Raw genomic sequence first — 13,210 nt, 5'->3', positions numbered from 1 at the left:
TAAATTGTAGACAATATAATTATAAAGTTATAATATTATTATATTAATAATAAAGTAAAATAAATTTATAAAATTTAAAAAGATAATATATTGAGACGAAATTGAGACGAAACACTCTTGTCCCGTCCTGTCTCAAGACATCGTTATTCCGTCCCTAAACAATTGGGACCCGGACGGGATGTGAGGACAAGAGACAAATGAACATCACTAGTGACATCTAATGTTTTCCACATTTTCTTATATTCTTCACCCAATAACAGAAATTCACATACTCATATCCATGGAGCATTGAATTCACAATCTTTTATTCAAATTAAGATATAAAGAGGTGTTTGGTGTGAGATGAGTCATCGACTCATGGCCTATCAATATTGGTTATTATAATTAATATTTAAACAAAATAAATCGGGTGAGTAATTTGGCAACGTAAATTTTCAAGGTTTTTAAAATAAATATGAAAATTCCCAATGAAGACAATCAGACATAACGTGTCGCGAAAACATTTATGGCCTTTCTCAGAAGACCCACTTTAGACTTCTCCCTTCCCCTTTCGAGAACATTCCTATCACTGCCTTCAATGACTTCACAGCATTTTTATTTTGATAACAATAAAATTATAAGATATAATTCACCACTTGCATGTACTTCATTATGAATTTCACTGGCCCAACGAGAAGAAGGTATGCACCAATATGTATACAAAATATATCAAATCACTCTTTTCTTTCTTTTTTAAATCATGTTTGGACCAAATCGAAAATGTGGACTCAAATATATATGTGAAGACTTGTAAAAGTCAAAGACATGATTGAAGAGCAGCCACAAATGGCGGTAAATGTGGCATGAATGCAATTCATATCTAATAAGAGACTTGGTTCAATTTCATTAACAATACGAGAATCTTGTTAATTTATAATTTGCAAGGAACAAAAAAGGGGACCGAATATTAAACCAGTTGAGGTATTGGTTCAAGTGTCAGTTGGTCAAACGGGATCAACTCGGAGTCCAACCAGTCATATTAAAATAATATAATTTAATTAAAAATAACAAAATATAACAACATTAATAATCACTAGCTAATAAGAAAATATAACAATAGTTTGATTGTAACAATAACAAAGCGTAACAATATTGAGAATTTTGATCTTTATGATTCATGATGAACTAAAATTAATAATATTGATACCAAAATTATCATTAAAATTATTTAAATTTATAGGGGTTGAGATATTAAGAGTTGAAAAAAAAAAAAGGGACAAATAACACGTAATTATCCAAACCGTTTATTATCGGTTTACACCGGTTCAACTCCCCACAGTTCAATATCCCAACCGAACTGGACCACTGGCCAGTTCGGTTCGGTTTGGTTTTTTGTTCTCTGATAATTTGTAAAGATTTTTTCTTATAAAAATTCTTTTAGCTTTACGGTTAATTATGAATATGGATAATCTGATAGACCCTGAGTCATCTGCTCTCTCTTCTAAATTAAGAATTTGAAATTACAAGTAAGACTGAACTTGACCTATCGACTCAATCTCTCTTAAAATTAAGAGATTGAAATTACAAGCGATATTAACTTCCTACTTCTCGCCTATAAGAAACCTTTGATACCCATAGGTTATAAAGTTATTGATGGCTCCCTACTCTTTGTTATCAAATACTCATCAAGTAATAAATTAGGAGGATTCTGCTGAACAGCAATAATAATAGGCTCAACCACATATCTGTATTAGAGATAAAATAGGAATATATACACATTTTTAGACAATAAACTGTTTATTAATATTTATGCCTCTTCATATTCTATAATGCAGGGAATAATGTATTTTTTAAATTAAACAAAAGATGAAATATTGATGGGAATAATAACGCTTATGGGGTTGATGATGATGTGAAAGGGAGGCTAGTTTGAGAAAGAGGAGGGAAAGAGAGAGGGAAGACTCGTGGAAGAGGAAGGAACTGAAAATGTCAAAAAAGTGGCAGCTCGTTCAGTAGTAACCAAATCAAACGAAACAACGTACGAAGAAGCAACCAAACCGGAAGGAACCAACTCTCACAAAAACACTCTTTTTCTTTTTCTGTGTCATCAATTGTCAAAGCCCCAGTTTCTCACGCAATCTATCAAGACAAGAAGGAAAATTGCTCAGAAAGTGAGAGAAAACAGTTGGAAAATTCGAAAAGAATTGGACCCATAAGAAGAACAACAACAAGAACAAGAAAGAATTACAAGACACATAAAGATTCTCTGAGACACTCTGGCCAAACTCTCTCTCTTTTCTTCAATGCTTCTCTGACTCTGCAAACCCTGTCATCATTCCTTGTCTGCCACCTTACCCTCTTTGAAATTTAATATATGGGCCACCATTTTCTTTTTAATCTTTTAAATATGTTACATGACATAAAATACTCTCATATTTTATAAATTACCATTGAGAGGTTAATTTTAAAGCTTGTTATCATTATTTCAACCAAGATCTTTATTTTTCACCATATATATTTTTTCACTTAAACTTAGATAGAGGTCACTTAGCTATGGTGGAAAGCTGAGTGTAACTCGACCTTCTTGCGTAAGGCTAAGTGCTTGGTTATGAAAATCCATTTTTTCCCGCTATTATTGGTGAACCAATGAACTAGTTTAGTGATTGATTTAGTTAAGAGTTTTCACTGGTTAATGACTTGGTGAATTTTACATTCCCCTCCCCTAACTTAATGAACTCATTTTGAGTTGAAAATAAAATATAGTAATTAGTCATACTTGTATTTTAATAATTTCGTTTTATTAGATTATAGAAATTTTATAATGTAAGTGACACCAACACTTTGCTTTCTTTTTTTCTTTTTTTTAACTGGGATCAAAAGAAACACACACAGACACAATTACCTTAAATACATGATCTTCCTCCCAACGAGGACCTGACTAGATTCAATCTTTGACTAATCCGTTTACTAAATGTAGAATGGGATTGAACTAGCTGGAAAAAACTATGGGCAAAATTTTTTAACAACATCGAATATTTTTATATTCCTAACTTTTTGTTAGTAAAAATGAAAGAGTTAACGATAAATTAAAGTTAGATTATACATTAGATTTTTTTTAGAAATATTATATATATTTTTCTTTATATTCACAATTTTTCAGTTTTTTTAATGATTTTTAAGTTTTAATATGTTACTTACATGCACTTAGTTTATGACGCTTAACCGTTAACACATTGTTAAGTGTCGTACATATTATATATATATAATGTTTAACCTTGGGCAAGTGTAATGGGTGCATATATATATATATATATATATATATAATGTTTAACCTGGGTAAAGCGTAATGGGTAGGTAAATTCCACCCATCAGGTGAAGGAAGAGGGGGAAAAAGGAGAACTTAGGTCCATGCTTCTCCAACCCCTTCATTACTTAAAGTGACAAAGTAAAAGTCTTTGTTTATTTATTTAATCTTATCATTCCATTTTACCTCATACTGTTATGAATTAATATGGGGCCACTTTGAAGTTCTTATTACCTCCATCTGCTTCTTACCATGCCTCTGTGACTGTTACACACACACACACAAATATATATATTTACATATACATACATATATATATAGTTTGGAACAAAGTTAGTTTTGTATAACAAGGTTGCTTGCATATGAATATGCAATTAAACTTCAAAATGACTCAGATTAAAAAGGTCAACCTTAATGATAACGAATCTTTACTTGCTCGTATTTAAAAAAATACTCAGTTCCACTCATATCCTAAAGTTTTGCACTTTATTTCTCTTCCTTTTTCACTGCTTTGAAACTTGCAAATAACCTTTCAGGTTTTGATAACATGGAATTAATAGTATATATTAAAAAAAAACATGGCCACGTCACTAGCAATTTCATGATGTAATAATTTAATTAGTGTAAATAATTAATGTATTTACACACACTAATTGTTTTTTTCCCCAAACATTCCCCTCATAAACATTAATTATCATATATACTTATTTCAGGATTATTTTTATCAACTCTTGAATATATATGTGGGTAAATACTAAATATCATTTTCAGCAAGTTGACGATAAAATTACTTACTTGTTTAATAGATATCTCCAGCATTAGTTAGCTAATACCAATAAAACGAACTTCAAGTAAAGGATTTGAGGCCGGGTAGCAAGATAATGGAATCGGGTACAAAGAGAAGTTACTACCTCTGCTTCTTAATATAGGACCTCGTTTGATTTTTATTTTAGTTCTAAATATAAGACCCCAATTATTTTGTCTCTAATATGTGTGTATTTTTTTTCCAAGATAGTCTTTTTAATAATGGTAGTTATGGCCAATACACTTAATTAGCAAGGATATTTTAAGAAAGACAACACCTATTTATGACAAATAACTAACTTAACTCCTTTCCTTAATTTTCTCAAATTAGTTAACTGGCTCTTATAATTAGGACTGAAGGTAGTATTATATGCTAGTTTCGGTCCTTAACATAGGAGCTATTGACATTTAACTTAGTCCTAAATATAAGATCTTAATCTACTTTGTCTTTCATATTTATTAATTTCTTCAAAGTAGTCCTTGTAGTGGTTGCACATATTAATGATTCCATAAAATGATAGTTTTAACTAATTAATACACATATTAGTGATGGTATTTTAAGGAAGACAACACTTATTTATTACATATAACTAACTTGACAAACTTTCTTAATCTAGTCAAATTAATCAACTAACTCTTATATTAAAAATAAAATTAGTATATAATTTAAAATGTTACATCATTATTTGCTTGATTTGTAGTATTCTAATTAGTTAAGGTGTAGTTGGTAGCAGTAATAACATACGTTAGGAGCAAAATTATTTTAACGTACTGGATATAGCTTCAGAATGCTAGGTGCATTTTTATCCAATAATTTTTATTTTTATATATTCAAAAATCTAAAAGGTATTAAAAACTGGATTGATCATTAAATTCATCAAGACAATGGTAAACTCAATAATGATTAAAATACTTTTGTCCAAAAAACTAATTAAAATATAAAAAACATTTATATATAATCTCAAAAGAATACTGTATAAATAAAAAATATTAACCCTGTAAATTATATATAATCTACCATGAACTGAAGTTATTAAAGCATAAGTATAATGAACTGCTATTTTTTAAACTCAAAACATATCATTTCAAACATAGTTAAAAGAGGAAAAATATAAGTTTTTAACTGATTAATCCATTCGAAACTCTCAAAAGAACTAATCGCTTGTATATATTTACCATAGTTCATTGATGTGCGGACCGAGCCGATTATGTTTAACTCCATGCTTATAAAGCATGACACAATGATGTATTTTTGTGAGGATTTAGATGCAAATTTGCTTTAAAAGTTTTTATTTAAAAATACTAGACATCCAGAAGTTTTTGTGGATATAAATTTGGTTCGAAAGTTTTAAATTATAATAATAATATTGTCTTATACCATTAAAAAGCTAATGCTAACCATTAAAATAATGATATTAATTATTAATATTTTTAACAATAGGAGGTAACACTGCTATAATTTTAAATTTTTGAGATAAATTATACTAAAAAAAATTTCGAATGTTTTAAGTACTTTTTTGGCATCACTTATAATATATAATCACTTATAAATATGTTTCAGATAAATCAAGATAAAATTTTACTTATATATTTATTTCATATTTTATAAATTATTATTAAAAAACTGCTTATAATACATCTCGAACTACCTAACACTTGTTAAGTGAAAATTGAAAGGGAATTTGCAGCCCAACCAAAAGAAAAACGTGTGTAGAGCAAGGAAGGAGACAAATAAGGGATGGCAAAGTGAAGCGTCCTTAACTTAACTTCCAGTACTTTTTCTCTTCTGACAGTCACTTGCACCACACACCACTCCTCAAGCAAACCCAACCCAAATTCTCAAACTACATCCACATTTTTACCCTTCTCTCTCTAAAGCCCCATATATAGCCTCACACTTTCATTCGCCTCTTCCCGCTTCCTCTTCATCTCTCACCCAATCTCTCTCTCTCTCTCCCCCCCCCCCCCCCCCTCTTTCATGGCTTCTTCCCACCCCACTACCACCAGCACCTCCACCGTGTTCCACCACCCGCCCATCTACGGATCCGACCCCAATACCGCCAACACCACCTTCGTGCAAGCCGACGCCTCCAGCTTCCGGGCCGTCGTCCAAAAGCTCACCGGAGCTTCCGACGACCCCTCCTCTCCCAGGCTCCCCATCACTCTGCCTTCCCGCCTCGGTGCCACAACCGATGTTGGGCCCAAGAAGCCCGCCTTCAAGCTCCATGAGCGCCGCCACTCTGCCAGGAAGATGGACCTCAGCATCGGAGTCTCCCAACGGCCCGTCTTCACCGTCACCAGCCCAGGCCCTTCTCCGTCGTCTTCGCCGTATTCTTCCTTGTCTCCCTCCTGGTATGCTCGAACCAGAGGATCGGCGACGGTGATAGCGTCGCCGGTGTCGCCGTTAGAGATGTTGGAAGAACGAGCCATCGCCGAGAAAGGGTTCTTCTTACACCCAAGTCCGTTGAGTACGCCACGAGCTTCTCAGCCGGAGCTGTTGCCGCTGTTTCCTCTGCATTCTCCTTCGCACAATAACGAACCCACAAAATCTTGAGAGCTCCCTCACCAACCTCCCTGCGTGTATTCTACGGATTGAGTATTAAAATAATTTTTATTATTAATATTTTAGTTTTATTATTATTGTTAGTATTATTATTAGTTTTCTGGGATTTTGCTGCTTTAATCTTGGCTTTTTGTCCTGTCAATGGACTTTTAAATTAATCTTGTAATTAAATTGGTTTAGTGCTACTGATCAAGTTTTCATAGTGTTTAAATTAGTTTTTGTTATGGCTAAGCTCTGATATTGTCGGACATGTATAATTTTCACTGAAGATGTATGTATGTAAGTTAACACTCCAGATTATCTTAATCCAAAATTTTAAGAGATTGAGTTTATACATTTTTCTATCTTTAAATTTTCTTATAATCTAGCTTTATCTAATATATAAATTAAATTTCTCAAATTCTTTTCAAATTCACTCATAATTTCTCAGTATATATATAATATTTCTTTAGTAGATACTCCCCTGGTCCTAAATATAAGTGTAAATTATACTATAAAGTGAATCTTATATATATCTAGGACAGAAATTATTTATGTATTAAACGTAATATATTTTGCAGATATATAGGTGTGAAATTTAAAACCATTGTAAAACTTTAAAATGAAAATTTTTAAAAAGAAAAATCAGGGGGAAAGGGTCAGTGGGGCATTAGACATTTCTATTCTATCTTCTTCTTTTTCCTTTTTAACTACGTAATAGTTTTATAGTTTATGATATAAAAACTGAGAAAAGTGTTTATAGGCTCCACACGCAATCTTACCTTTTATTTCCAAAAGAAGACCAAACAGAGAATCATATCATTTATTATGTTGCATGTTTATGGCAATCTGTGTTTTCTTGCCATGCAGAGAGTAAAAAACCAATATAATGGATTGATGGCAAAAAAAAAAAAAACAGTGAATTGTATTATTATTTATAACTCAAAAATGTTATAATTTATTAAAATTGTTATATTGTACTACCTCCGATCCTAATTATAAGACCTAGTTGACTTATTTGACGAGATTAAGGAAGTAAGTTAAGTTAGTTATTTGTAATAAATAAGTGTTGTCATTCCTAAAATATCCTTGCTAATTAAATGTATTAGCTAGAACTATCATTATTAGAAGGACTATCTTGGAAAAAAATGTATAAATATGAGAGAAAAAATGGATTGTGGTCTTATAATTAGGACCAAACAAAAAGTCAAGCAGGGTCTTATATTAAGGACCAGAGGTAGTATTAGTATTAGCAAATATTATAAATAAAAATGAATCATTAAACTCCAACACTTAATGTAATATATAAATTCAATTAATGTGTTTACCATATATATATATTTGTTGTAGTTTTCATCAATTGCCTCTACCCTATTATCTGCATAATTTAGATTGGAATCTATGATTCAAAAACTTCAAATAAAAAAGAGTTAGATACCAGGTTCTCTAAAACAGAAAGCTTGCCCGGTTCATAGAATAATTCTCAGGAAGTCTCAATTTTGATTTCATGAAATCTTTTACTTGGCATGTGTTAGATATACTCTTTTGAGGAGTTCATCAAATTATTCTTCTTCCTACTATTATCAGCGTTTTTTTTTTTTTTACAATTCTTTATGTTGGTTCTAAGTTTCTGGATCTAGCAAGATTCTCAAGTGAATCACAGAATAGCCTTGCTTCTGATATAGGCCAAACTTTAAAAAAAAAAAAACAGAGAGAGAGAGTTAAACTTTTATTTGTTTAAAAATGACGAAAAAAAAGTGAGCCAGATAATTAAAAAGAAAAAGGAACCATAGTGATTAATAAATAACCATAAGCAGGTTTGTATGTTTTACGCATTATTGCATGAAAGTTAGAAATAAATTGCACAATTAATAATTTGTAAATACTATAATTTATATTTTTTTTTATATTGATCATCCACGAGAAGAATTTTTGGTTAATTAACTTGAATTTGAAAACATGCGGTTTAAATTTGTATTTTTCTTTTACATGAATTGGGAAGAAGAAGACTGCAATTTTAGGAAACAACTAATTTTAGTTGTGATTAGAAAAAAAACAGTTCCAAAACTAGAGACAAAGTCAAGCTTGAGGTGCATAAATTATTAAATTGCCATCGCTATTAATTCACTGTCATCACTTTATGTCAAATTTTGCTGCTTATTTGCGTCACCATATTCTTAAGTGATTTTCTTTATATATTCTAGTTTGAATCATGTTAATTTTTTTTTTCCCCCAACTTGAGTCAGGGTAATTTGCACCTATATTTCTTTTTTAAATTATATGTGTCAATTCAATATAACATAATCTTCTTATTTCATAAAAGATGATATACATGATTCTTTTTATAAAAAATGATGATACTATTTTTGTAACATATTATATGCTTATAAGCTGACATACAAGATCTTCTTATTTCACATAAGATCTTAATTCATTTTATCTTTTATATTTATTATTTTTTTAAACTAATGTTATATCTAACTTAGAAGCTGACATATAATAATTTAATGTCATATAAAGTTATTTTATGACCATCATATCACATGTATTAGAATTAAGTAATTTATTTAATTTTCTTAATTTAGTTCAATTAATTAAGTAATTCTTACATTAAGAACCATAGAAGCATTGAAAATTGATTTTCTTTTAAATTCATGTCTTTGGTTTGAAAAAAGATTAAATAGTGAACAAGATGATATATGGTCCAATAAAATTTCTTTATTATAATAATAAAAAGTGATTTTATATATTTAAAAAAAGAGAAGTGGGGAAAAAAATTAGTCAAAAATCCTTGACCAGAAACTTAGTTGGGCAAAGGTACTTGAAATTTTTGGGATAATTAATCTCCAAGTCCTTATAGTTTTATCTAATTTTTAATTGGGTCCTTATAAAATTTTTTCTTTTTATCAGATCCTTTTACTTTCGTGTGTTTTTAATTAGGTCCTTCTATTTTTTTTTCTTTTTATCAGGTCCTTATAGTTTCACTTATTTTTTAATTAGGTGCTTTGTAATTTTTGAAAAATTATTATTAACTTTATTCTTTAAAATTAATTTCATTTTAAATTAATAATTATATAATTGGACAAAATAATTAATATAATCATTTAGTAATTAATTAATAATCAGAATAATAATTATACTTAAATATAAATTATTTATAATCATATTTTAATTTTAGAAAAATTTATTATTATAATTTGAATTTTATAATTATAAAAATTTGAATTGAAAATAAATAATATATTGTTTAACTAAAAATTTAAAAGAATATTAACATAAGATTGTTACAATAATTTATTATTTTTAAAATGTTATTATTTGTAAAATAAAGAATAAAAACTACAAGGACCTAATTAAAAACAAAGTAAAATAATAAGGACCTGATAAAAAGAAAAAAAATTATAAGGATTTGATTAAAAATATATGAAAGTATAAGGACCTGATAAAAAGAAAAAAAATTATAGGGACCTGATTAAAAACCAGTTGAAACTATAAGGACTTATATATTAATTATCCCAAATTTTTTTAAAGGCTTATGTGGAAGTTATCTTTTATGATGCAACTCTTTTTTATTAGTTATGTGCAACTCATTTTTAACTGCACATACTCAAGCATCTTGTTATTTAGGCATTTTTGCATAATTATTTTTCTAATCGTAGACTTTTGACCAATTTTTCAGGAAGATAACTAGTGGTATATGATAATTTTGTGTCGTTTCATGATATATAATTGCATAATCACAAAAATACTAAATTTAATCATAATCATTTTAAATATATCTAAATAGATGAGTGAGCAATAATAATTTGAGTGACAAATTATTCATTTGAAAATCCTATATTCAAAGTTAACCCAATGAGTTCTGAAAAAACATTTTTACGTTAAATGAATCAAATATTCGTGATTATCATTATAACGACTTTAACCATTATATCTTTTTAAAAAAAAGTGGTTAAATTTGACTAACAGGCTAACAGCAGCTAATCAATTAAAAAGAAGTTTTCTTTGATTGAATATTTTCCTATATATATTTTCCCATCACATTCATCTATATTATCAACGCTAATGTAAAATAAGTAATTTAAGCTCAATTATTTGACGTTACTTAGTGGAGGGGCAGCAAATAAGATTATCAAAGATAATATTGGTGTATTACAGTACAAACTTCCTGAGGATGCCAGGAATCATTATTACTAGATTTTTTTTTTGCCAAATTAAAATTGTTACTAGAATTTTTTTTTGGCCAAAAAATTGTTACTAGAATTGAAACATAACTTTTTATTAGTTTATTACCATGAGATCAACACACACACACACTCTCTCTCTCTCAGGCACACTAATTGGCTTACTATATACTATATAAATCAGCTCATATTTTTTATTTTCTTTAATTTTATAGGTTAATACCATTTTTAGTCTGAATATTGACCTTATTTTAATTTTGATTCTTAAAATTTGAAATTTTTACTTTTGATTCCTAAATTTTGATTTTATTTTGATCCGCCTTAAGATCTTTTGTCCTTAAAATAGTGTCTTTAATTTTTAAAATAAGGACCAAAATCAAAATGAGGTTAAATTTCAGAAACCAAGGCTACTTCTTTTAAATCTTAAAGACCAAATTTAAAGTGAAATCTAATTTTAAGAATCAAAATCATTAGTTTTAAATTTCAGGAACCAAAACCACAATAATATCCAATTTTAAAGACTAAAATGATATTAATCCTCTTTTATTTGTTGATATTCTTTTATGTTGCAGCAGGTTAATTAATTTAAGTAAGTAACTTTTGTCTTCTTTAATGGTTTCCTCATAGCTTGTCATTCAGGGGGAAAAAAACTAAATGTATGGATGAAATTTGTATAGGCATATTTAGAGATATTGGAAAATAAGTCATATTATTTATTATTTATAAATAATGTGATTTGTTATATATTATATAGATACACATACAGAACATGTTTTTTTTGTGAAGTATAAAAGATTGAACAATGATTCATGCACTTCATAATTCGCTAATAGTATCCCTTCTATAAATTTTATTATTTAATATTACATTTTTAAATCCTCAATATAAAAGCTAATTGACTAATTTGAGTAGATTAAAAAAATTTATTAAGTTAGTTATTTGTATTCCCTATGTCTTTTTATAAGCAACTTTGGACTCCATCCTATACATAAAAAAAATTAGTTAAAATTGGTTAAAAACAATAAATATGTAGAAACTGGGAGTTCTCCAAAATACCCTTATTTATAGGGAAGAGAATATAAGAAAGAGAATAAGAAAATATGAAAGAGAGAGAATGTATGATAGAGAGATGGTGGTATGAAAAATTGAGTATTAAAATAAGCAATTAATTCTACTATAAAACAAGTAATTAATAGGGGCAAATTAAAATAGAAAAATTGCTACAAAAATTTAAGACAACTTGTAAATGTTGCTTATATTTAGGGACAAAAGGGAGATAATAGTTATTGTTTATAAAAAAAATGCGGAGAGTAATAAATAAATGTTGTCTTTCTCAGAATACCCTCACTAATTATGTGTGTTAGCTAGAACTATTATTTGATGGAAATCTTTAACATGTGTAAATACTACAAGGATTACTTTGAAAAAAATAAATAAATATGAGAGACAAAGTAAATTGAAATTTTATATTTTGGACGAAATTAAAAATCAAACTAATTCTTATATTATGAAGCAAAGCTAGTAGAATGATTTTATGTTTTTATTTTTGATATTGAATAGCCATGATTTTGTACTTAGCTGATAATTTCCGCCACTCAAGGTGATTAATAATTGATTGGATATTGAAGGGTGTAGATTACAAAAGATTAAACCCTTTCTTAATTATTATGGGAAGATTTTGTCCCATTTATATATTTCAAAGTTAAAAACAAATTGTTGTTATGAACAGTATAATATTAGTTCTTTTTTAATAAAAATATCAATATACTATAAATAAAAAAGATAATATTAGAGTTCTAGCAAATACAAAGAAATGGTCCGCCAGAAAACATGTCTGAAAGGGTATAACCTTATTTTTTGTGGATGAATATAGTATAACTCCTAAATGAATAATATTTTTGGCCCCAATACATAATATTTAATATCCCCTTTTTTTCGCTATTTTTCTCATAGCTTTCAAAGGTTCCGTAATGTGTAATTAGAGAGATTAATTTCGGATTAATTCTTGTGGTCTTTACGTGTAAACCTTTTTGGTTACATATATTTATGTATATTTCTTGGGGTTAGCTGGGGGGGGGGGTCCCATAAGTGCTTGTAACATAAAAGTAGATCAGAAATATTTTCTCAAATTTCTCCTCTCCACAATTCCCTTATTCAATTTTGAAATCCCATAACTTAAGCTATAGACATTCAAAGTAGTAAATAAATACTTTTTATATCTATTTTTCACTACTAAAAATCACACTTCAAAATAATGTCTATTCTCCTACCCCTTTCATCTTTTTGCATTAAAATGACATTTTATTTTATTCATATTGAATATGAAGGAATCCGAACTTGGTAGTTGGCTCCCTTCGATTCTTTTCAAGTTTCACGACTTTTTACAATTGTTAATGT

The 13,210-nt window shown here is 28.6% G+C and overlaps 1 protein-coding gene across 1 annotated transcript; it reads left to right on the top strand.

The window, feature by feature from the left end:
• The first annotated feature begins 6,065 nt into the window (after positions 1-6,065).
• On the top strand, positions 6,066-6,641 carry LOC114724231 (VQ motif-containing protein 11-like). Its single transcript, XM_028910548.1, has one exon. It carries the CDS (start codon positions 6,066-6,068, stop codon positions 6,639-6,641), a length of 576 nt encoding a protein of 191 aa, XP_028766381.1.
• Positions 6,642-13,210: the final 6,569 nt, after the last annotated feature.

This window comes from Neltuma alba, unplaced genomic scaffold (assembly GCF_004799145.2).
Source record: "Neltuma alba isolate B1F8T4 unplaced genomic scaffold, ASM479914v2 tig00012180_pilon, whole genome shotgun sequence".
In the NCBI taxonomy this organism is placed as follows: Eukaryota; Viridiplantae; Streptophyta; class Magnoliopsida; order Fabales; family Fabaceae; genus Neltuma; species Neltuma alba.
This window is presented reverse-complemented; position numbering and strand designations above follow the sequence as displayed.